The 25,973-nt window shown below is 40.5% G+C and overlaps 2 protein-coding genes across 7 annotated transcripts in view; both read left to right on the top strand.

Moving 5' to 3' along the window:
• The window catches only part of nrxn2a (neurexin 2a), a 125,341-nt gene extending 117,065 nt beyond the window's left edge, over positions 1-8,276 (top strand). Inside the window, exons 19-21 of the mRNA XM_042499087.1 lie at positions 380-708; positions 3,967-4,051; positions 7,178-8,276. Coding sequence (XP_042355021.1) covers positions 380-708; positions 3,967-4,051; positions 7,178-7,980 — 1,217 coding nt within the window. The 3' untranslated portion in view covers positions 7,981-8,276. The remainder of the gene's footprint in view (positions 1-379; positions 709-3,966; positions 4,052-7,177) is intronic.
• Positions 8,277-14,351: 6,075 nt separating this feature from the next.
• LOC121952103 (pecanex-like protein 1) overlaps positions 14,352-25,973 on the top strand; it is a 51,921-nt gene continuing 40,299 nt past the window's right edge. For 4 of the 6 annotated variants that reach the window (XR_006106426.1, XM_042498589.1, XM_042498588.1 and 1 more), the window contains exons 1-10: positions 14,594-14,679; positions 15,740-16,228; positions 17,429-17,637; positions 17,730-17,835; positions 18,057-18,096; positions 18,271-18,366; positions 18,999-20,744; positions 24,272-24,401; positions 24,775-24,944; positions 25,851-25,908. Coding sequence is in view for 5 of the 6 variants with exons in the window: in XM_042498589.1 (XP_042354523.1) it covers positions 16,076-16,228; positions 17,429-17,637; positions 17,730-17,835; positions 18,057-18,096; positions 18,271-18,366; positions 18,999-20,744; positions 24,272-24,401; positions 24,775-24,944; positions 25,851-25,908 (2,708 nt within the window). In the remaining variant the exon portion in view is untranslated. Of the gene's footprint in view, positions 14,553-14,593; positions 14,720-15,739; positions 16,229-17,428; positions 17,638-17,729; positions 17,836-18,056; positions 18,097-18,270; positions 18,367-18,998; positions 20,745-24,271; positions 24,402-24,774; positions 24,945-25,850; positions 25,909-25,973 lie in introns of those variants that run through there. The other 2 variants (XM_042498587.1, XM_042498586.1) reach the window with 2 other exon arrangements.

Raw genomic sequence — 25,973 nt, 5'->3', positions numbered from 1 at the left:
AGTGATTCAGCATTTACACTTAAGTCATTTTCTATCACATCTACAGACAGTTTGTTAACAACAGTGATAATTCAAAATATTTCTGTCCTATCTAAACACTTAAATAGGTACCTAAATATATATAACCCACCACTTATGATAACCTGCATGTGTAAAGTCTAAATCATAAACCTGATGCTAACTAACCTTTCCCTTTTAAAATCAACATCTAATTCAGTTATAAATCAATCACTAAGTATAAATGTTATAATCACTAAAGACCACCTGGTACAAATGATATTCCTGTGCAAGCTCTCCCATATGACTTCTGTATGTCTGCTCCACCATTCTCTCCCTTTTTTCCGGCTCTTTCTTCCTCTATGTCTCTGTCTAATTTTAGGGAGACAGTTGACCATCTTTAACAGCCAGGCAGCCATTAAAATTGGTGGTCATGACAAGGGCCGGCCCTTCCAGGGTCAGATTTCAGGGCTCTACTACAACGGTCTCCAGGTGCTCAAACTGGCAGCAGAAAATGATCCCAGCGTACAGGTGGAGGGGAACTTGCGTCTGGTCGGGGACTCGCTCTCCGTGTTGACCACTGACACCACCTCTGCCACGCCGCTCTCAGTGTCTGATATGTCGACCACAATCATGGAAACCACCACCACCATGGCCACCACCACCACCCGCAGGCAGCGGTCACCCAGCTTGAGGGAGAGCATCTCAAAGGTCAGAGAGAGTGTAAAGGAATACTTGAAGAGAACTGGATGCTAATTTATTGACAGTTAGAGGTTAATTGGTTTATAGCTTAGATGAGGGTTGTATCACTTTTCCAAGAGGTAAAAGTGATGACATTTTAAAATGGTTCAAGAACAGAGGCAATAAGCACAACATGCAGTTTTCCAAATCCAATTATATAACAAAGGTTGCAACTTTGTAACCCTAGTTCTGTTACCACAGGTGGAGCCCTCTACTAGATTCTATATGTAATACTCCCCTCCAACCTTGAGCACGCATTTGCCCACTGAAATTTGTATTAACGTAGCCAGCTAATGAGGACATGCCAGATTACAAAGGAAAATACCTGGATACTGCATTGGAGGCATGACCCTGTTCGTTCCTATGAAAGTTCAGTGGCGCAAGACACCAAAAAAGCTCTATTTCCATGGTATGAAATTGCCTGAATGATTGCCGCAGCTTTGGCATCACAGCGTCCAGAGCAAGCACACTAGAGATGTATGCGGGTCAAGCCAGCTACTTCCAGTTTAGATCTCCACTAACTTGAATGGTGATAACATGATTTAATCTCATGGCTCTTTCCAAAACATATTGGACCAAATGGATCGAATCCTGATCGTGATGTGGTGCTCAAAGAAGTGTGTCCAATGATATACAGACGCCTCTTTACAGTGTAAGTCTATGGGAAGAAAGTCTTTTTGTGCCTAATGGCATCTTGACTCTGGAGTTGTTATTCCGTTGTTTGGCCTCTATGAAACTTGGCTTCAAAGCTCGGCGCACATCTAACGGGCCTGCTGAATATGTGTGGAGCCCACAGTATGAAGTAGACTAATTACATCCTCTTCAGCAAGTGATGGATGACCAACAAGGCCCCTGAGGGAGAGGGCTCCGCCTGTGCTGATAGAACAAGGGTTACAATATCGTAACCTTTGTTCTATCTCACACAGACACCACCCTCCACTGGACTCTATGGGTACAGTGGGTGGAGCCCAGTGAAATGAACGCCCTGTCAGGGTATGATATCAATCCAGCCACACCGATACTGACTAGCTGAAGGTTTGTCGCTACAGCCCACCTACTTCTTTATGATCTAGGTCATTGCAGTTGCAGTTACCCAGGAGGTAAGCAACTGAACTGGGTGGAGCCATGGCCTAACCCTGCTGGGTTCGAAAGACAAGCAATAGACATTTTGCACACCTCATTTTGCAGGTCATCAAGGAACATGCAGATGTATCAGTGGGCAACTGCCATCAATGAAGCGAAGGGGAGGCTGGCGTCATACACCTCCTAATGTACTATTAGCTCTGTATTTGGGTAGACGTGTCCTGATTGGCCGGTTATGTTTATGCCAATTTCAGTGGGCGAATGTCTGCTTGAGTCCAATAGAGGGTGGAGCCTGTGTGAGATAGAACTTGAATTCAAAATTAAGTAGGTTTGTAGATTTTTTTTAAAAAATGTTGTTGCAGATATTTAATAGTATGTTTATAATTTAAATCTATTTTCACTTTTTTATTGTATTAAAAATGCTTTGTAGAACCAGACATGAGTAATAATACACATAATTATTTCCTGTATTAATTTTCCGGTATGGGGTTTAAAGTAATACACCTGGATCCTCCATGCTAATAGTATCCTAATGTCACTTTTCATATTCTGCACATACTGAGATTCATGTATTCCTGTTGATAGGCACTTTAACACTACAGCCTATTACAATACTGCAATAACATAGCCAGGGACAATCAGGGACAATCAGATAATAAATTGGATTCCTCTGTTGCTCTCACACTTGTAATGGCCATGCCCCTAAACTTTGGAAAAAGGAACTCTCATTCCTTCATTAAAATGTGAAGCATTTTATTGAAAGGGAAATAACAAAAATCCTTAAATTGGTTTCTTTTTTCTGTTTTTAAATTTGTTCAGATTGGAACAGCAAAGTCTCAGAAGAAGACAAACTCTGATGTGTATTGTACAGGGGTTGAATTCAACATGAGCACTCTGAAGGAAAAAAATCTGCTTTGTTTTTTTAAGCATTTCAGAAGTTGCTTATAGAGCTGGAAATAAAAACACTTCATATAGTCTCAAGCAGCAATTACCTCTTTAGATATGCATATGACCATCGCTGGAGACTTGAAGGATAAAAGCTTTTAGCTACATCTGTATAATGCATCAGATTTCAAGGGTTAAAATTGTATGTTTAATATTCATGGTTCCTATAAATAAATATGTAAAAAGGAACAATAATACACTGAAACCAGTAAAATCAAACTTATCTTACTTTCAAATTTATTATACATATGTAAGATGTATACGCTATAATTATTATAATTAAATGCCACATAAATTATTTTTTTCAAAAAAGCGTACATATCATCTTACAGCAGGTTTGGTTCTGTGTATCTGATTTTGAATTCATCATATAATTCACTTTATTTGCTCGGATAATAATAACATTCATGCTTCAGTATATTTTTGAAATAGCACAGCTATGCAAAAAAGGCTTTTTACTGAATACATCTGAATTTCACACACTGAGCAGCCACAATACTGCATCCAGACTGCTGAACATTACCAGCCACCATTTCAAATGAGTTGATTTTAATCCAAATGCTGCAGACCTGCCAAATTGGCTGGATTTCAGCACTTGTACTTGGAGTCCTGAGGTTTCAAAGAAAAATCCCCCTGCCTCTCCTATTAAAAATACAGAGTGCATTTTTCATTACATTGTCTCTCGTCCAGTCTGCCTAAAATTGCCTTCTCTGTATTTTCAATTTATCCACGTAATCCATTTGTGAAGCGTCTATTCCCCGCTCTGCTCAGGTATTCTGAGTCCACCGTGCACCCTAAAATCCAATTTAAACATGTCCTCTGATTTAGCATATAAGAATTTGTTTTTGCAATGTTAATAAAAAATAATTAGACAAAAAGAAAATTGTATAGAATTAAATAAAACATGTCCAACATTCAGCCTATTGAGAATTTCCTCTCCATCAGCAGCACTTTGTTTGTAAACACATAAAGTCAGCCACAGGGGTGAAGGATGAAAAGCAGCTGCATATGGGCACATTTTGGATATGTAGTCTTACTAGTGTTGCTCCGAGCAAAAACACTAAAGTGGTACAGTGCTGCATACTGCAGTTTTTCCTCAAATAGGGCAGTCAGCCAGCAAAAAAAGAGCACAAATCTAGATGATGGAAATGTGTTTACTGTATATTTGTTAAAAACACATTTTCTCCATTCTCCTTTCAGCCGCAGAACTCTGATGATATTTTGGTGGCATCGGCCGAGTGTCCAAGTGATGATGAGGACCTGGAGGAGTGTGAACCAGGAACAGGTGGGTCAGCCAAGGTGACAAAAAGATGGGAGTACAGCTCTCATCCAACCAGATTGTCGACAAAACACATTGACTTCAGGCAGCCATTATTTTATTCATATTTTCAAATCTTCCTTTTCCGTTTTTATGTCAAACAGCTGTCATCATTTAGATGGTTGCTACTCAACTAGCATCACTTCACCCTATGTATTAGCTTTTATGTCATGTCTGTAACTCAACAAATTGGACGTAAGAAAATCTCTGTGAGGAGCGCCGCAGTCATTAGGCGTGGAACACAGTAGACAGTAGATCAGGCGTGTGACAGAAACGAGCTGTGGAACTTAGAGAGGAGTCTGCCCTTATTATGGCTGCCTCAATTATTAATATGACCTTATCAGAATTGTTTGTTGTTGACTGGCCCTGCAAAGTGTGACTCAAATAATGATGAAAGAGAACCTAGTGGCCATAAAAAGAAAAACTCTGTACACTGAGATGTTCCTTCACAAACAGAAGATATTCTGACCTCTGAGTCATATCAGAGTCAAATGTCAGTGCACGGCATACACTAACCCTGTCTCTAAGACATTACATTTGTATGTTACTAAACTGCTTTCCCTATTACATTGCTGCCTGGATTATGTTAAGAGACAATGTTTGTGTCAGATAACAAAACGCTACATTCGTTTACCTCGTAGGCTTTGGAACTAGGTGGTTGGTAGGATGGTGGGCTTACAAGTGCAGGACATTGACATCATAACGTTAGGTTTGCATCCAGACTCCTGTCTTGGGTTTATGCCACAAAAACACTTTGTTAAAGAGGAACTATGCCAGTTTTTAAAATGCATATGTGTTATTCAAGTGGTCTGAGACAGTTAAAAAAAATTATTTAACATGGACAACTCTGTCCCAAATCCAAAACTAGAGAGCTAAAACTCAAATCTGTGATATCATCAAGTAAAAAGTCTGAAGCTGCTCCATAGAGTATGAATTTGGAAGGATGTTGAAGATGACACCGAGAGCACCCAGGGGATTGTTGTGAGCATAAGTCAAAAACTGTGACGTCACACTAACAATAGTCCCTTCAGGCAACTGATTTATGCTGAGATGTAGTGAAATTAGACAACTTGTTTCTTTCTGTTGACATTTTGAGGTGTAACTGTAATGTTTAAAGATGTAGTTAACACTGTGTTCTGACCTATCTGACATTTCTGCTGCACTTATATTATGTACTCTTTTGCTTTGGTCGTGTTCTTGATAAAGCAAATCTGCATCCAGGGAATTGGCAATGTAGGTTACTGCTGTGGGTTATGGATGTGGGCCGCACCTAAAAAAATCAATATTAGTTTAATTTTACACTGTGTGTGTGTGTGTGTGTGAGAGTGTGTGTGTGTGTGTGTGTGTTTGTGTGTGTGTGTGTGTGTGTGTGTGTGTGTTTACACCCAGCTTAACATTACACACTAACCAATTAAGGCAGCATTAAGTCATCTGTTCTGTGAAATACAATTATGGAAAAAACTTGTCTGACAGCAAGGTAAAGTACTAAAAATATTCTAAATATATAATATATATGGTTTCAGGTTGGGTTTTTTTAGGTGGCTAAAACAAATTTTGGCCTTTTTTTGCCCAAAAGGGTTTCATTAATGTACATGATGCTGGGTTTTCCAGACAGAAGTTGCCAACAAATACTGTGATTCAGTCTGTTCAGGTACATTTTCTATTTCAGAACTATGGACACAAGCACATGAAGGTCATTTGGTTATTTTAAAAAAAAAAAAAAAAAGAAAACAAACAGTCAGTGGGTCGACAACATCAGGCTCCCATTAATTTCCTATTGAGCAGCTCCAGATTTTATACTTGATATGTCATCAATTTTTAGACTTACTTCTGTGGTTTCTGGCTTAAAGAGACAGTAGCTCATGTTCACAAATATTCCCGGCCAGCCACCAACATCATTAGACGCTGATTTTGGGTTGAATTCAAGTTGTAAGTGAATGACCAAAATTCAATGTAAGGACAACATCTAATGCCAACTTGACAATACAGACAACACATGACGCTAATATTTTGATTTTAAGTTGTGTTCTGCAAAAAGTTACAATGTTAATGTCCAAACAGCATGAAATCATCTAAGACATTTGAGATATCGTCAACCTTATTTTCATTTCACCAAAATTTAACATCTGTCTAATATGAGCGCCAGCTTGTTAGATTGAACTTTCCAAGGCTATGGAAATAATATGTTGAAGTTTATGATTTAGGTTGTTTCCCCCTAAGGTTAGGGAAAGATTATGAGTTCAGTTACATTCTAATAAAAAAAAGGTCTTAACAAAGACTCCTGTCTTTGTTTTAAGGCAAGAAATGCACTTAGGTTAAGGTTAGGGAAAGATTGTGCTTGTAATTAAATGTTAATAAAAAAGCTAATAAAATTCTGTTTTAGCGGAAAAACTGAAATGCATTGTCAGTGAACATTTTGCTTACATGCAGTAACAACATTTTTACAACTTGCCAGGTATGCCAATTGCCATTATTTCTTTACTATGTTAATATAAAGTTTAGCATAAATGTAGCCGGCCAATCAGGACATGTCAGGGCACACTGGTTGCTTTCATTAAGCCACAATATTCCACGTGTGATTCCCACATAAAATAACCTGTCTGTGATTTCTCTTGTCACCCCTCAACCCCTGCCTGCAGATGTGCATAACCGCAGAATGGCTATTTAATTTACTGTTCTTTTGTTTGTTATATGCTCTTCATTCAGCTGCCGCCTTTCATGGGTCACCTTGTATGTTTGTGTCTACATGTGAGCTATTTAATGTTCTTGCTGTATTATATTTTCACAATATTACACATTCTTAATCTGCACACCCATACACTGATTCCAATCAAGAGCTGCATTCAAGAATGGTGTTTTTAATTTGTTTTGCTCTTCATGTGCCAAATGTTGTAAATAATCTTGATTATAGAAGACAGCATAATATGTGTGATCGCTATGCATAATATCTCTGATTATCCAGCTAATATTAATGTAATTCTTCAGTAATATTCCACATAATAAGCAGATTGAATTTGAATGAGCGCAACTTTTAAGGCAAATTTTAATGCTCTTCTAATTTAGGATCCCCTACCTTTTCTGTTTCCTTTCTAGGAGGTGAATTAGTGTTGCCTATTATAACAGTGGATTCCCTTGAGCCCCCATCCATCGCCACCCGTTACCCCGTCATCCCTCCTCCCCCTACCCTCCTATCCCCACTCGAAACCACCAAAGAGTCCCTGATACTCCCTTCTCACCCTTCCTGCCCCCCGGACCAGGAGGACTGCGGTGACCCTGTGGAGGTCTCGGCCTTCGGCTCTGGGGAGATGACGGAATCAGATGATGAGGACTTTTACAATAATAACTCCCCCATGGTCACTGACAGGACAGTCCTTCCTCCACCTCCCACCGCTGGTGAGGGTGGAGTCCAGAAACCCCGCCCCCTACCTCCTTATGTTCCCACCACCAACCCTGACCAGCTCCACATTCCCGCAGGCAAAATGAACACCCGCGACCAGGTGCTTCTGCCCCCTGCTCCTCCATCCTCCCGAAACACACCAGGACTAACTTACCCCCCCAATTTTCCCCATGTGCCCACAGCCAACCCCACAGCCTCTGATGAAAAGAGCCAACCTGGTGCCGTGGAGGTGATCAGGGAGTCCAGTAGCACCACGGGGATGGTGGTTGGTATCGTGGCTGCTGCTGCTCTCTGCATTCTTATCCTCCTCTATGCCATGTACAAGTACCGCAACCGGGACGAGGGCTCCTACCAGACAGACCAGAGCCACAATTTTGCCAACAATTCCACTGTGGAGGGCAACGGAGCAGTGGTCAAAGACAAAAGCACAGCAACGGCCTCCGTTGCCAAGGCAATCACAAAAGGCAAAAAGAACAAAGACAAAGAATATTACGTCTGAGAAGGAGGGAAGTGTGGACTGAGACAAGAGGACGCTTTCGTTTCGCCGCCCAATTTTGTCAGGTCGACCATCAGAGAGATCTCACAGGCCACAAAATAAACAAATGCACAAAGCAAAGCTTGCATTCTTCTCAAAAGTCAAGGTTGTCCAGCTCCTATTCGTGATAGAATCCTCATCTACAGCACAAGATGTGACTCATTCTCTGGGTCACGACGTGCACTCAGTCTGCATTCACCAATTCTTTGTAAGTGTGTCCTTTTTTTTTTTCTTTCTTTTTTCTTTTTTTTTTTTTTTTACATTTTCAACAAGCTAGGAAGAGGCATAACCACTTTGGCTTTGTATATAGCATGATACAGTGAAGGAAGTGCTGAGAACATCCGGACAGATTTGCCTAAATGTTTTCTTTGTACTTCTTTGTAACGCTCTATCTCAAGTCTCAATGTCCCCATTATGATATATGAGGCAGAACAGACCAGTTATTGAATTTTTATGGTAGATAAGCGGAGAGCCACTCCAGTAATTCTGACTACACTCGAAATGAAAGCCCTTGTATTTGGATAAGACATCATCTCTGCAGCCTCCGTGTTTCGTTATGTAGTTTTATAACCCTCCAGTCACTCTGCCTCTGTCCACAAGAGATGGTATTAGGTCGCTGGTCATGAGTGAAGCATGAAATTTAGCTCTCCTGGAGAAAAAGACCGCATTTTAAAGGGATTGTTAAATCACTCAACATACTCCGACCAGTGAACCTTACAGTATGGCGGATCAGAAACATCATTTATGTGAGATATCACAGTCAGTTTGCCACACCATTCCAAGTAGGAATAATTGTGAACAAGTCAGTCTACACCAGTGAAGGTATTTCTCTGTAAACATTGCTTGTATGTACATATAGAGGTTAGCAAGAATAAGCATTGTATATGCAGGGGAACAGGTATGAAGAAGAATAAACATCCGAGATGCTCTGCACCCCCCCGCACACATTCTCACGACGACAACATCAAAACAGCTGCCGCCCGAACTTCACAGGAATTTGGGGGAACACAGAATCACATTTGGGGAAGTTTTTCTTCTTGGAGAGGAAGATGCAACCCACCTCACCAGAGGCTGGCTCACTCTTGATCTCTTCCTCTCTCAAAACTGTCATGGGATAATTCAAAAAGCACACCGAAAATGTAAACATATCTTTGAGACATAGATATTCCTTGTAAAGCAGCCAAACATGTATTGTTTTTTTCTATCAGTTACTAAAAGACTATTCTATGAGATGAATAATTGAAGGTTTGTGAATTGTATTGATATTTCTCTGATATTTCGATGTATCTTGTTACCACTCCTCTTAACACGTTACATTTTAGATTGCCTTTTACTTCAATCCAGACAAAAAGCACACTCTCCTCCGATAGCCGCAAATATCTTTGAGTTTTTGCATTATTTACGGTTCCGATTATGCAGAGAAAACACAAGGATGGAACAAACAAATGTTTTTGTTTTGTTGCATTGTGCATTTTATATGTGCTGAATCTGTTACTCAATGGATCTGATAATATAAAGCCATTTTCTCTGTTGAGTTATGTCTACATTTACTTATTCATGCTCTGTGATTTCCTGTTATTTTTTATGAAAGTGCCATTTGACATGAGCTGCTTGGCGCTCAGAAAATATTCCATTCCTCACTCATTGCTATTGTATAGTGTTCATGTGAAATGGATCTTAATATGTGTACAGAACGTGGATAAAGATGAAAATACACTTGATTATATACTTTGTACACAACTGTTGTGTGTTGCTTTTTGTAGATTTGCAAAGAAAATGCATTTCATGTGTCTGTTATAACTGAATACCACCATCATGGGGCAAACACACTGAAAATTATATACACTGAACAAAATGTTGCTTTTGCTCAAACTTTTCATGACTTGAAATAAAGGATGTAAGACTTTCTCTATGCATACAAAAGGCTTAGTTTTCTCAAATTTGGTTCACAAATTCTTCCAATCCAATATAATGTATATAATGCCCACACACACACACACACACACAAAGGTTCACAAATGTGTGTAAATTCACTTTAATGAGCATTTTACCCACATAATCCATAATCCAGTGGATTAGTGGACTAGTTGCATTTCAAGGTGCTGATATAACAGCATGGTTACGACACAGGTGGGTCATTTTTATCTCACAACATAATGTCACATTTCTGCAAATTTTGGGGAAGCGTGTCATTGCCATGCTGACTGCAGGAATATCCACCAGAGCTGTTGCCTTTGAACTGAATTTTAATTTCATTACTTTAAGCTGTCTCCAATGTCATTTCCAAGAATTTGGCGGTACATCCAACCGATCTGCAGATGTTGCAAGTTTTGAGGGAGCGTGCCATTGGCATGCTGACGAGCTGTTGCCTGTGAACCAAACGTTCAGTTCATTACCATTAGCCTTTTCCAGTGTCATTTCCAAGAATTCAGCAGAACATCCACCTGGTTTAGTGAGCCAGCCCAGAACTTCGACATCCAGCTTCTACATCAGCAAGATGGTTTGAGCTTCCATGAGATGGTTTCTGATGTTTTGTGCAGAAATTCTTTTGTTGTGCAAATCAGCTGCTGCATCAGCTGTCAGGTGGCTGGTCTCAGAAGATCTGACAGCTGAAGAAGCTGGATGTGAAGGTCCTGGGCTGGCCTGATTACGCATGACCTGCAGCTTTGAGGCTGATTGAATGTACTGCCTAATTCTCCGAAATGGTATTGGAAACAGATATTGAAGAAATTTGTAAAAAAAAAAAATTGAGAGAACTAAGCCTTTTGTGTTCACAGAAAAGGTCTTAGCTCTTTTATTTCAACGTGTGAAAAATGAGAGCAAAAACAAAAGTGAAGTGTTTATTTTTATTAAGTGTAGTTTCAAGGTCAAAAAAATTCAGACTGAACTGACGCGATTTCAGCTAACATTTATGAAATGCTTCAGGGTGCGTAGCCACAGTTTTTCGAATATTAATGTAATACACCAATTTATCTACTAGTGATTAAAGCTTTTGGAGTGTGAATCTTTTGGGATAGAAGAAACACAATGAATTAACAACAAAGTCATTTTACAAAGGCCACACTTTGCTAACAAGATAAGTTAACATGTTTAACATGAGAAAGCGGCATTTCACACAAATTGCAGGTCATGATGTGTTTTAAAAACGTGTCTTACACTTGAGTTTCATCATCATCTCTCTCTTCTCTTCCTCGCTCAGGCGCTGCGTAGTTCTGGTGTGTTAGTGATGCCTGGATGTCCATTATTTATCATAAAGTGAAATGTTTAAATATTTTCTTTGCACCTAACACTACCTAATGTTTTCTAGTTCAGGACTTGAGTATAAAGACGATGAAGACATCAATATGAAACATGACGCTTAAGCGTAGTAATATCAGTTGTGGTATAGTGGTAGTTAATGAGGTGGGTAAAATTAGGCTGGAAAGTGGGAAGGGAGTGGGTACAATATTCTATATATTCCAAAGGATTTTTGGCTGATAGGTGGATGTACTGAAAACAACCAGAAAAAAGGTTGCTATATGGTGTCCCTTTACCTGTGTATTCCCTCCACTAAACCACTATCTGTTTGGGCCACTGGTGATTCACACCACAGTGTGATAGGTTCAAGTCTAGCTCATGGTCATTGTTGAAAGTGACATTCCTTGATTAACTTGGGTCCAGAAACTACATTTTCAACAGTGGTGTAACTTGAAAGATGTAGGCGCCTTCCAAGCAGAAACTTTCTTAACTAAAGATGCTATTTCATCTTGCATTGTGGGAAGTAATGCAGCCAGTGTTTTGGGAGCTTGGTACATAGACTGAAAATCAGGATATATATTTCTGTGCAAATTATGGTGATCAGTTTTTTTTAATAGAATATATAAGATATATAAGAATGCATATGCTAATAACATATTGTACACACTATAGGTTATGAGCATTCTTTACAGCAGAAACTGAGTCAACAGCACAATGCATATATCATGTATAATGCATAAATCAAGACACAATATATAAGTATCCAAAAGTATTGATGTAATTTAATCAGTATCGCCCTCAGGATTGCTTTATCTTCTGATTATTTCCAGTTAAAGAAGTATACAGTCTACAGAACATTTTCCACCGTCTCTTGGATAAAGACAGTAATCTGTATGCTTGTCAGCAGGAGCGTGTTTTGTGTTGTTGGAGTACCCCCTGCTGAGAACACAAGGAACTGTAAGACGAAGAGAAAGGTTAACTCAGAGGTCCACACATCACTGAGCACCAGAGTGATGTGATGTATAGGCTCTAGTTGCCCTCTCTAAAGCAGCCATCATTTATACCGTGAGAGCAGATGAGGTTTATCACAAAAGACAAGAATTTAGAGGAATTGCATTTCAAGCCAGCAGGGTCACCCGTCCCATTAGCCTGTTTGCGACGAGACTGATGGGGAACACTCCTGTGGGCTAAGTGAGGTGTGGTGTCAGTGCATGTCTCGTGTAGGTGACGTCTGATCTGTGCTGACATTGGGTATCAAGGAGGGTGGTTGCAGGATACGATGAGCCACTACTGAGCATTGCTGAGATGTCATGAGCCTAATTCAACAACACAGCTATGACAAGAGAAGCCCAAATGACAACCGCTATGTCGCATCCACTCTGACATACCTCTGCTCCCCAAACATCCAAACCAGGTTTTCTTCACACTTCAAGTATTTGCCCTTTAGTTTGTCCTTATTTCTGACATGTTGCTTAACACCCCTATTTGGAAAAAACAACAACTTTAGGTTGTTACTAATTAATTAATTAATTCAAGTACATTTACTCAAATACATGCACTTAAGTACATTTTTGAGGTGCTTGTACTTCCATTCAATACTTTCATTACATTCTGGAGGGAAAAATTTACTTATAAATTAATACTTTTTGCTTGGCAGCTTTAGTAACTAGCTAATTTGCAGACTCAGGTTAATACAAAGTATATATATAAAATCTTAAATTGTATAACTGATAACTCATATTTTTATAGATTTAAGCCAAGGCAGTAATTATAATATATATTGAGAACCCCCCCCCCCATATGCTCCAAATGTGCCCACAATATATTGATAAGAAAAAATAAGATTGAAAAAAGTGCTATGACAGGCAACGAAGCACCAGTGTCCAAACTAGAGACCCCCCCCCACTCCCCCACCCCATGGCTACGGCCTACAGATTAAGCCATTAAACAGTATATATATATCACCTAGTACCTGAAATTAGCCCCTTCTTTACCATAGAATTGGTGATAAACATTGAGTAACATTTGATTTTTTTTTAACTTGTAACAGTATTTCTAAATCACAATATTACTATTTTACTTAGTTAAAAAAGCAAAATATATTTCCCAAACATTCAGTAACAACCACCAGAATCATGAGGCTTCTGTCTTCTGTCAAATTTAGTAGAAAAGCAGATTTTCAGTGTGTTTTAGGTGAGAGAAAAACACTGTCGAGTTCTCACATCAGCAAGGTCAGTCCATGCTCCACTTTGTCCATACACCTCTGTAGAGTGAAGTGACAAAGGTAACAGAAATTGTATGGGCCATCTAATCTGGAATACATACAGCAGGCTGGAGAGCTTTAACAGAAGTGTGACTCTGTTTGTCTGTGGTTTACAGTTGCCAAAGCTCTGTGAGGAAATTTGGACTTGCTTGCACAAGACATGGGAAGTGTTGCATATGCTCTCAGAAGTTGAGTGAAAACAAGAACCACAGCAATAACAAATAGACACATTTTCATATTTTATTGTTACTCCTTCTCCTGAGTAAAACTGTCAAAGCCCAGAGAGGATGAAGTCTGGATGGTCGTGGTGTTTATAAGACTGAGTTTGCGTGAGGTCAATGAAGTTACATGAAGCTCAAGAGACACAATTTTCCTTTCTAAAGCACGTCCCCTATTTTTCCCCTGTAACAACATCAACAATAATGATAATAATAATCATAATCATAATATATATTATTATTGAAGCAGAATGATACCTCAAACAGACAGGTAAGGTTCACATACCTTCATGAAACCATCCTCTGCTGGTGCTGAATAGCTTACATCAATATAACCAGGAATTAATGTGTACTATTTATTTATTGTATTCAATTGCTTTACAATCTCTGGTGTTGTTTAAGCAGCATGTTCCATTAAAATATATATGACTAACTATATGATCATATATACGTATAATTATTGTGATATTTTGATACATTTCAAATAAAAGAGGGAAAAAAAGCCCCTCCCCATGACGTCATTGCATACGGCCAATCAGCGCCATGGGAATCTCTCTCTCCCTCGCTTGATCGCTCTTTGTGCGTGCGTGCATGCGTACGTCCGTGCGTGTGTGTCAACTAGTTGTTAGCTAGCGCTAGCTACCCAGTTAGCTAGCTTGCTGAAACATTTTCACATAGGCACCATTAAAGCCAACAAACAGCTGCCGTTCATCATGAGAAAGGACCCCCGCTCCCCCCGCATGTCTGTCAGCCTTTAATGCCAAAGAGGATGGGGGACTTTCAGAGAACAATGATAAGTTAGCCAACGCCAACAAAAAGTAAGCTACAGGTTTTGGATAGGCGATTGCCTTGCTCGCTAGCATCCTGAGAAGGAAAGCTCTGAGATTTTGCGAGGACTGGATGCGGAAGGAGGATATGAGGCAAGCTGGACAACTAATGCTAATTGTAAGCTCTGCTGGGATCCATATGTGGAAAACATTTCACTGTGAGCACAACTATCAAATCTATTCAGCTAACATTAGCTAATGACGAACAACTAACAGTCACCTAGCGATCAGCCGTGAAGCTAAGTTGTTGTGGGCTGGCGTTACATTTACCCAGCTAACGATAGGGACATTACCCAGGTTGAAATGCTGATATATGCGGCCTAGCATTAGCCGGTAACTACCGTCAAATAGTATAATGATCTTTAACGTTTGTCAGCCAGTTTGCAGTAGTGTACAGCTGCTATTGATTGTGTTTTTATCATCGCCGAGGTGACTGAAGACGTTAATGGTTGAACAGGTCGAGTTTAGCCGTTAATAAATGCACAGGAGATATTCGTTAGCTCGGCTAAATTGTGTGCTAGCTTGCTAATGTCAATCGGAAAACTTAATCTAGCTGGCACAGCATTGGCTTGAACATGAGAACAGGGAGTTTTAAGCTCTGTCATCCTGTCTAAAATCTGATCGATATATCAACCGTGCTATGTGGCTTTCCTGATGGTTTGGTTTGTTTAGAAGACATCTGCTGACAAACTTTACACTCATTAAATCATCGTAACGTCAGTGTCTGTTAAAGTCATTCTCACCTGTGCGTTTAGTAATCAGTGATTTTACATCCCTACTGTAATACCTGCTCAAATGATTATTGTAATATAAAGCAATAGTTACGAATTATAATGTTTGACTCAGCAAAAGTGAAGTTCCATTTATCTTGTGATCTATTGCTAAATGATTTCAATATCAGCAGGAAATCAAGAAGCTACATAGTTTTCTAACATAACGTGGACTTTAAGAAAGTACTTAAAGTAGAGCAAACTAAAAAGTTACTTTAAGGTGCTTATCTCCACAGCTGATATGTGCATATGGACAGCTGACAGATTTCTTCCCTGGAATTTAAGCTAGTTGTATAATTTACAGTGTTTATGAATGGTTTATAGCCTAGCAGTTATTTTTCCCACTGAAATGAATGTTTAAAATGTAGCTACACATGAGAAACAAACCAGTTTTGATCTTTCTTACAGATGAATGTTTTTTCATACATTGAGTGGGTTACCAATGTGCCAAAAAGTCACTCTCCTGAATACCCAGCAAGGATTAGGCTAGAGTGTGGCAACGGCAGTGCAGGAAGAGAGCTCATACTGGCACAAGAATATGCAAGGACTTTTGACCTCAACTGAAGTGTACATATCCAAGACACAGAACTATTGTCCTTGATGAAACAGTCTTGGTTAATCTGCCATCCCCAATGGAAGTGCCATCGTAGACACAAGATACTGTGGCTCGAACTGCCGCACAGTTTTTTGAGCTACAGCCTTGGAGGAAGCATTTCAGCTTCTGGTTGATCTTGGAAGGAGGAGATGGGTTCCCAAGCTCTTCAGATATTGCGGCAGGGGGTGTGGGCTTCGCTCACGGGAGGCTGGTATGTGGACCCACATCAGAGCACGTTCTCCAACTGCTTCCACCTCTACCTTTGGATATTTCTCCTGGCTTTCCCCTTCCTGCTGTACATGGTGAGCATGTTTTCACAAGTGTATCCATAAAAATAAGCACACATCCATATAAACATTGTTTACACAATACATGATTTTGTGTTTTTGAGTTGAGTTTTTTTTTTGAGTAGTGGACTTGCCTCATATATAATTCTATAACAAATTTAAATAAAAACTTGGCAGGCTTGGTATTGTTTTTGTCACGACATTGTATGAGCTATGTCAACATTCAGTCATCAAATTCATGGTGGGTTTTTGGTGATAGCAGTACCCAGGACTCCAATAGTGCAAGCAAAACAAGTTGTAAGACATCCGGACAAGTTCGAAACAAATCCCCAGTTTAAGCCAATCGTGAGAAGTGAAAATGAAAAGCAATGCATCAAAATGTACATTTCGATCAGCCGTTCTAATTGTAAAATGGTGTGCATGCAAAACGGCAGTAAGTGAGGTGGGTCAGAAACAGTTGGACCAGGGAATACAAGATCATATAAACATTTACAACTGACAACATTTGTCGCCTAATTCTGTGTTTTAGGGTTTTTGAACAATGTGGGAAAACCGTGGATTTTTTTAAAAGTAGCCTGAACATGTGTGGTTGCCTTATGGACTTGTGTTGAAAAGCTGCAGTGTGGTGGCCAACACCTCAAAACAAAAACAAAACACTACTCACCTTGTTTTATGCATTTTGCATGCCTCTATGGTGAACAAAGACTCAAAAAAGTAAGAAATTTTTGATGAATTTAAGTCATAGGGATCTGTACTTGCAAAACTATACCAAAATATCAGTTTACAAATTGTCACACAACTTTTGCAGTATAATCAATTATCATTTATCCAGTCGTTTGCTCAGTGCTTGCCAAACAAATGCATTTGACTTAAACACTATTACAAACACTACCAATAAAGGCAGAGAGTGGTGGAGCAGCAGCTTGCAAGTTCAGTGAGCTGAAATGACTTCTTTTTGTGCCAGTGGGGCCTGCTTTGAGGAGAGCATAGATAAGTTTCACTTTCAGCTCAGTTTTAAATAGTAAGGTCTGAGTAGGAATTTGCTTTTGAATTGGCACATAGCGCTGTGCTTAGTTTGAAGTCTTTTTTGGGGATATTACAGTTTGCCAGCCATTGTCAAATAATTCCTGGCACCCACACCTTGAAGTGGACTGTCATTGTCTCATTTTGTATTTAGTCTCAGTTGCTGCTATTGTCTTTTTCACTCCCACTCAGGCTCTCCCTCCTAGCTTGGTGGTTGCAGGCGTGTACTCTGCTGTAGTGGCAGTCTTTTTCACAGCCATAAAGGTGGTCAACTACCGGCTCCATGCTATGTTCGACCTTGGGGAGATTGTAGAGAAGAAGCAGGCCTCACTCACAGCCGAAGCCCCAAAGACAGAAGAGGGAGATGAAGGTTCAGGTGCCCATGATGGGAACCAGCACAGGTAAGAAGATATTTTCTAATTGTGGAGAAAAGTTCCAATGCTGCAACATGCTGAATCCTTTTAAATGTTCTGTATGTGTCACTTCTCCACAGGGATAGTCATGTTGGTGTAGAGATGACAGTGTTTCGGAAGGTCAACTCAACACCCCCGGTGCGCTGTAGCTCCCAGCACTCTCTGTTTGGACTGAACCAGGTGTCGGTGAGGATTACCATATTCTACAGTAGCATGCAGTCTTTATTCCTCTTGCTCCATTGTTTCTCCAATTTCATTCTTAACTTCATACGTCAAGTATGCCTCAAAGAGTAATTTTCCCTCGCCAGTCTGCTGAGCAAAGGTTTTCATTTGGTACAATGTTGCCATGGCCTAACCATATTGATGCATGAAATGTTTGTTTTTTCCCACTTGTCCTTATTCTTCAGGAGTTCTTGCCCCAGCTGGAGGATTCGGGGGGCACTAAGGGTAAGTATCTGAATTCTTTGTTTTATACTGTAAACCATGATTGACAGGTTTTTATTTGAAGCAGTAATAGTCTTACACTCTTTACAAAATTAGATTTAAGTGGCAGGTCACTGTGAGTTTAACCCGTGCAGATTACTCACTGTTTTTAGAGTAAATTCTTTCCTTTTACCACAGATATCAAAGAGCTAATGCGGGAACAAGGAAGCAATAATGTGATTGTTACGTCAGCTCACCGGGATATCCTACGCCAGAGGTCCCAGGACGCCATTAGTAAGTCTGCTACTATTCAGAGACCAGAAACCAGCATCATACACGCTGAACACTGTCTAATCCTTTCTGTATTGAAACCAGTCACACTCAGGAGAGCCGGCTATCAGCATACCAATATGGCAGACATTCCATTTTAGGCAGGCTAATTGTACTGTTAATAGGGAGCATGAATGGTAGCGTATGCATCCAAATTTATAATAGTACAATAAAAACAGCTTTAAACAGCTGTGGGTGTTTGTTAAAACCTTCCAAAGTGCACTCTAACCTGGTTTTCCTTTACATTTAAAATTTTTTTTTGTGCATTTGAACCTGATTTTGGTGCATTTTAATCAAGTTTTGGTGTGTTTTAGTCAGATTTTCAGTGCATTGGAATTTGTTTTGGTATATTTGAATCAGATTTAATGCATTTGAATATGACTTTGGTGCATTTTAGTCTGATTTGGGAGCATTTTAGCCTGATTTGGGAGCATTTTATTCTGATTTTTCATGCATCTTAATCAGATTTTGGTGAATTTTACCAGATTTTTTTGCATTTGAATTAGAAATTTGGTGCACATTATTCTGATCCTAGTGCATTTCAATCTGATTTTTGGTGTGTTTTAATCCAATTTTCGGCCTTTTTTACTGTACAGGGGCTCCCAGTGTGGTCCAGTCCTGCATCGCTGCTGCCCTTGGAGGAGATTTCCCAGGTCTCATGGGTGTATCTGGAATTTCAGCTGGGTTTGGAGAACCTGGAGAATGCTTGTCTATACCCCCCTCACCCTCCAGTCAAGAAGATGGTGGCGAGAAAGAACAGTTGCAAGAAATGGAGGAGTTACCAGAACAACTGTCTCAACAGAGCCCTGAGGACAATGGGTTGGGGGCGTATTCTCCACTTGGCCCCTCTGCTGAGTCTGAGAGCCTCGGGGATACTCCCCTTAGCCCCCTTATAAAGAGCAGCTTAAGTGAGGAGCTGAGTGAAAATCTCCTGGGTTTGGGCCTTGACCCTGTGGCGTTTGCACCTGGGACTGAGCACCCAGGTAGCCGCAGTGGCGTAGCACTAGCTGCCGGATCCACAGACAGCTGTTTCAGTGCAGGTGGAGCCACCACAGACCGTGAGACGCTAAGCACGGTTAGCAGTTACCGCAGTGAAAAAACGGATTCCACTCAGCTGGAAAGTCCTTCGTTCAGTCAGACACGGCCTGCAGATGGACAGGCGTCTGCCTCAGCACCAGCGATAGGCTCTAACATCCCAGAGCCCTCAGAGGATCCAGCAGGACAGGGTGGCAGTGATACTGACAACCTGTCAGACAGTGTGCTACTGCGCTCCCCTTCCAAAGAATTCTCTCTAAGCCAGGGGCTAGACAGGACACTTGTTGAAGGAGAGGATTTGTCCCCTGTACCCTGTGAAATTGCACAGCCCCGTCCTCTCCAGAACTCTTCCCCTTCGAGTAGTGGCCACTCAGAGGTTTGTGATTTAGACAGAAATGTCCAAGTTCCGCCTCTACCCCCTCCTCGGCAGGCCAATTCAGTGCCCTCAGGGCTGGCCCTGGGTCTCGTGTGCTCTGAGCCTGCTTTACCCATATCCTCTACCCCCTTTTTACTGTCTGACCAGCCTGCTCTGCAAACCCAGCAGGTTGTGCGCCCTAAAGACTTGAAGCTGCTGCGGGCCAGCGGCAGTAGTGTGGGGCACAGGCCTGGCCGAAGGAAAGCTCCCAGACGGCGAGCAGCAGCAGGAAGCAGTAGTTTTGACTGTGGCTCTTACAGGCGTCACCACAATCATAGACAACACAGAGATTACATCCCAGTGCGCAACCGACTGGGCGCCAAGGCTTACAGTGAAAGTTTGTTTGAGGATTCCAGCGACGAGGACGACGGCAGTGACATGAGCGCTGGTTCCAGTCTGGGCTCACAGCGCCGATACAGCTCAGACGATGATGACGACGATGATGATTCAAGTTCCTCTACCTCCTGCTACTCCCCGGACCTCGCTAACACTGGCATTACTTCCCCGCTCCCCCCTGCTGCTCAGCTGCCCACTCCAAGGGAAGGGGATTTACCTGAAACTGCTGGCCCTTCTCATTCTCGCGCTGCTCAGCGCTCTTCTAGCACCGCTAGCGCTAAGACTCATGCAAGAGTGCTAAGTATGGATGGAGCAGGGGGAGGCCAGAGCAACACAGTGGCTTTGCCTTCTACTCTGCTTACAATGCCCTCCACCTCCACCCCTGCACCTCGCACCCTCACCATCTCAAAGTCTGATCTGGAAGCCCGCACCATCCATACTGACGGCTTCCCTGGAACTCATCATCATCGACTGGATTCACTTGGAGGCTCTTGGACCGGCAACCAGATGGGCTGGAGGGCAGAGGAGCTGGTTGAAGAGGGAGCTGTAGGAGGAGGTGAGTTGGTGGAATCTTAAAATCAGTGTCCAAATTAACTTCCTAGTTTTTAGTGAATGTGAAAGCAGAATCCTGGTGTATTTTCAATATGTGTTTTTTTGCGTATCCAGCTAATTAAAAAAGTATCCACCCTTAGGGGTTCCACATATCAAGCCAAGTTGTGAGGAATCTATATATTAAAGGGTCTGGCTGATATTGTTGACTGAAAATTAAGGATGGGCATTATTAGTAATTATCCTCTTACTTGCATTTAATTTTTATCAAGTTCTCGATTACTTACAAAGAAAAAAATCTAATATAAGAATAGATGCATTGATGCATGGAATGAATACCAGTGTCCAAATTGAGTACCAAGTACTCATGCCCATCCTTTCTGTAAATGATTTATTTTACATAATAGAAAATTACCTTACCTTTTCACTCTGCCTACAAACACATTATTTTTAGCAGTCTCTTGTATATTATTAATAGCCAAAAATGGTCAACCATAACCAGTTCAGCTTTAAGTTGGTGATGATTATATAGCTTACAAAATTTGGTAAATTGCATTTGTGAATTGAAAGATACACATTTACAAAACAATTTCACTGAAGTCTAAACAGTGCTGGCATAAAATCTTTCTGAATGGAATTAGTTGCTCGACATGGACCGTGACTCTAAACAAATTAACAAGAGTGTGATTATCCTTTCAAAGTCGATCTGAGTCACAAATATGCAAGTAAACATTTCACTGACTGACCTTAAATCAGTGCTGAGTAAATTCCATAATTGTGACTCATGCTGGTAGTTTACCAAACTGATGAAAAGGAGCTGCTTGCCCTCTAAAATATTAGTTTTATTTTTATAATGTCTTGGCAACAAGAGACAAACATTTCCTGTTGCATCACAACATGGATGCTTGTGGAGACAGTGGTCACTTTTTTTTTCTGGAGTGGTGGAAACCAGCGAATATAATGCAAGATGCCAGAAAGACCTTTTAATTATGAAACAGCCTTGTAGTTACAGCCAAAAGCTGCATTAATGCCTCACTGTGTTAATAAAAAAGGTGAAATGGTGACAGCCTTGACAGGTGCGCTGTCTTTTGCAGACGGTGGATGATGCGTTGCTGGGGAGTTGTTTGCTTTGTTATCTTAAAATGGACATGTTTTGGATTTATTGTGGAAAAAAAGGGAATCGCGGTTGTTTTTACTACTGTCTTGGCATCACCACCGACATAAAGGCAGAAATAAAACTAGCTAAGGGTATGCCACCAACACAGCGCAGTGTTACTTTTTGGCCTGACCCTCCCCTTTAACCTCACCACTGTGCTGCACTCTACAAGGAGCTTGCATTGCTCTGAGCAACATTGCCTTTGTTATCACTAGAGCACATTTTTTTGTAGTTATTCTAGGAAAACACCATGAAAGATGTTGTTTCCATGAACTATGACTTCTCCCAAGTGATGCCTGTCCAGTTATATCTAATTAAGTCAGTATTTGCTTGAAGACTTGGCACCAGTGCCACTTTTCAAATAAGCAATAACCCTAATTTAAACACTTACTGGCTTGTTTACCAGACAGAGGTTTGTTTGTTGTGGAACAAATTGACTTTGCCCCGTATGACTCTGCTGGTTGTTGCTGCTGTTGTAACACTTGAAATAACATCTTTTGACATTTTAAAGGTTTATTTAAAGAGCTTTTCTGGCAATTGAAAAAAAAACAGTACAACAGGTAATACAAGTAAAAATATCTCTGGAAAAAACTGCAAAATAAATAGGGGACAAAAAAAAAAACAGTGAAAGGCAAGATTATGAAATATCGTGAAACATTTTTTAAGAGCATTGGCCCTTAGATAGTGGCAATATTAAGCCCATTTTGAACCAAATTGTCCCTTGTGGGAGCTCCTGCAAGAACTACAAGACTTCTAGGGCTTTTTTTTTCTGTTTGCATTCACACTGCCAATAGGTACGCTGAGGTGACATAAGCTGGCTTCCACTTATTTTGCTTTGATGAGTTTTATTTTCCATATTTCCATGTTTTCTTCCCATTTTTCATGTTGAGCTGTTTGTGTTTTGTGTTGTCTGTTGTTTACACTGCTAAGGGGTTTTTAAAAAATGGCGGATGGTGTCACTGCATTTGCTCACATTTTCAACTAATCACTGCACACTTATGTCACTCAAGGTTCCTCTTGTGCAGGGAATGTACCTACTCTGAAACAGGAGCTAAAAAGTCCCTTAAGCTAGCATCCTAAGAACTACAATCATTGCTACTTCTTGCTGTGCTGACACAATATAAAAAGTGGGGCTCTTAGAAACGCTTTGGCAAGAATACGGTCAGAAGGACTTTTCCAAGTTACAGTGCAGATAATAAAAAGTTAAAGGAAACTTGATTTAGAATTTCATTTCATCCTTGATAAAATAATTGCCATCTCATACAGCTTCACATTGACTGGTAGCACCATGTGCAGTACCTCAGCGCAGGGCATCCACTGTAATTATCATTTTGAGAGGACAGAGCAGAAACTAAAAGTCTGTTTACCTAATCAGATGCACTGTTTGTGTTGATAAAACATCAGCCTGATATTTGCAGACAGGTTGTTAGCTCGTGTTAGCCATGGTCCAGGGACAGACTGAATAAAGCAGAATCCATAGCCAGCTTTCAACTTAGATGCGTTACATCGTAGCTAACCTTTTTTTGCAATAACCCATTTTCTGCAATGTAGACATTTTCTACATCATGCAGCCCTGACTGATCCACTTACCACTGAACACAACGTTTAGTGCAGAAGTACAAGTTAATTCAAAACGTGGACAAATTTAGCTTTAGCTAAGTTTTCCTTCAAGACCAGAATGTAATAAGACACTAATGCCAGTAAACATCAACATAGGGCCATGAATAAATAATAAATGTCCAAATAATAAAAAAAAAAAAGATGAATCCAATTTTATTATACCCATTGCAATGCAAACATGACACTAATAAAATGAAGACAGACCAAAACTACAATATTTTTAAAATACATGATTAAACATGTAAACATGTCAGGGTTTCCTGCAGTGTATTAAAGTGCAAACACCTCTACTAACATCAGAAGATGTTAATACACTTTGATGAGAAAATAATGTTAAGCTTCAAGAGCAGTGCCGCCAGCCGCCTCCACTCAACAATGTCCTGCGGAAAAACATAAATATTTAATTTAAAAAACCTATGTTCAATTTACCTAACCTCTAATTGCTTGAGGAAATAACTCACATAGCCTATTATTTTACCCTACAACTGACCATCAACATGAATGCATAATTAAGCCATATTCTTAATGTTACAAGGACTCAGTGGGGGTAGCTGTACATAAATTTACAGTCTTTTCATAAGTTATTCACTACCCCAGTTTTTCATTGTCTGCTTTGTATAACTACATTCTAAATGCAAATGTTACAATGGCAAAAGTAAAACCCAGTTGTAGACTTAAGTTAAATGCCTTGTATTATTGTGTACATTGACACTGTAATGTAAACCGCTGCATTGATGTAACTGATAACCCTTCTACAGCCGTGGCCCCAGAGGATGGGGGCAAGCACGACTCAGTCAGCAGTGTTAAGAGGACCCAGGCCATCCGCAGGAGACACAATGCTGGGAGCAACCCTACACCGCCCCCGTCCACCATGGGATCCCCTCCCAGGTTAGTGGATGAAGCACGCCTGAGAGAGGGTTATAGCTGATTCCTTGTCTTAACTGCGCTTTTATTCGCCCGGCGTCTACCAAGTCTGCAGCCCTCAAAGCTATCAGCAAGTTTACAGTATGATGGATGTAAGAATTAGTAACCCTAATTAAATTTGCTGCTGTGTTTAGGGGAATATTTTTTGGAGAGTTCCCATACAATTAATATTCTTAGCAAGTTTTAGAGTAATGAATAATAAAATATTAATAGAAACTACCACTAAGCAGACGTGCCTGCCTCAGCAGCGCTGATCAGGCTCAACACGGCCAAAATTACTTTTAAAATTTAATATTAGACATTGCTATTCAACATGTTTGTGTTTTTGTCCCCTTAGCCTTCAGGACCTCCAGCGGGCTCGGACCTCCTCTCATTCACGGACCCGCGCACTTCCCTCAGCCTTACAGTTTGCCTCCTCACTCCTACTGCCCCGCAGTGGCATCCACGAGGCCTCCACCTTTGATGACACATCGGAGGGGGCAGTGCACTATTTCTATGATGAGAGCGGTGAGTCAGTGGCGTTTTTTGGAAAATGTGCTTATTCGGTTTAATGCTGAGTCAAATGTGAAAATTGAGGGGCGCCTGGTGGCTCAGTGGATAGAGCAGGCACCCCATGTATAGAGGCTGTGTCCTCGCCGCAGCGGCCGTGTGTTCGATTCTGGCCTCGGCCCTTTGCTGCATGTCACCCCCTCTTTCTCTCCCCCTTTCAAGCTTGTCCTGTCCTGTCAATTACAGGAAAAAACGCCCCAAAAAATGTGTTTTTTAAAAATTTTGCAGCCAGGAAACTATTAGCTTAGCTTAAAGACAGGACACAGGAAAACTGCTACCCTGGCTTTGTCCAAAGACTAGGGTTGGGTATCGATAAAAAATTGTCAATATGAGTACGTGTGCAAAGATAAAAAGTAATAGAGTTTTAAGAAGTGGGAGAGGTACAGATAAAATTCACAAAATATATTTAAAAAAAAAAACAACACCGCACAGGCTATGCCAGACTTTGTATCTCAAAAAAGCTGCTATATATATATTTTTTTTTAGAATTCATTAATGAAGATTGCCTCTATCTCCTATCTTTGTAATTTATTATGTTATGTGTTGATCTGCTGCAATAAAAATAAAATCAAGGAAAGTGGAGGCAAAAGTCCCTTTGCCACTCCATAAAATACCCACTAACACCCGCTGACATTTGGCTTTTTTATGTAATGGGAAGGGTTACAGTCGGCATTCACTCCCAGTACAAATTACACTGTGTAGTCAAAGTGGTTTTCCTGTGTTTAAAAAACATGCATAAATGTGCTTATTTTGTTGGAAAATAGTTAAACAAACAATTGTATCATCTCTTAATTCTCCTGCCGTGTCCTTGGTCTATTCCCTTTGAAAGCATTTCATTGTTGTTTTCTGTCTGTTGTGTAACAGGAGTGAAGAGGTCCTACACATTTGGACCTGCTGGAGGCGGTTATGAGGACCCGGTTCAGTAAGTTATAAAGTTTTTATCACTAGGTTGCCCTTTTTTTCAAGACTACAAAAGATAAATTGCTG

Source organism: Plectropomus leopardus, chromosome 13, assembly GCF_008729295.1.
Source record: "Plectropomus leopardus isolate mb chromosome 13, YSFRI_Pleo_2.0, whole genome shotgun sequence".
NCBI classification, from domain to species: domain Eukaryota; kingdom Metazoa; phylum Chordata; class Actinopteri; order Perciformes; family Serranidae; genus Plectropomus; species Plectropomus leopardus.
This window is presented reverse-complemented; position numbering and strand designations above follow the sequence as displayed.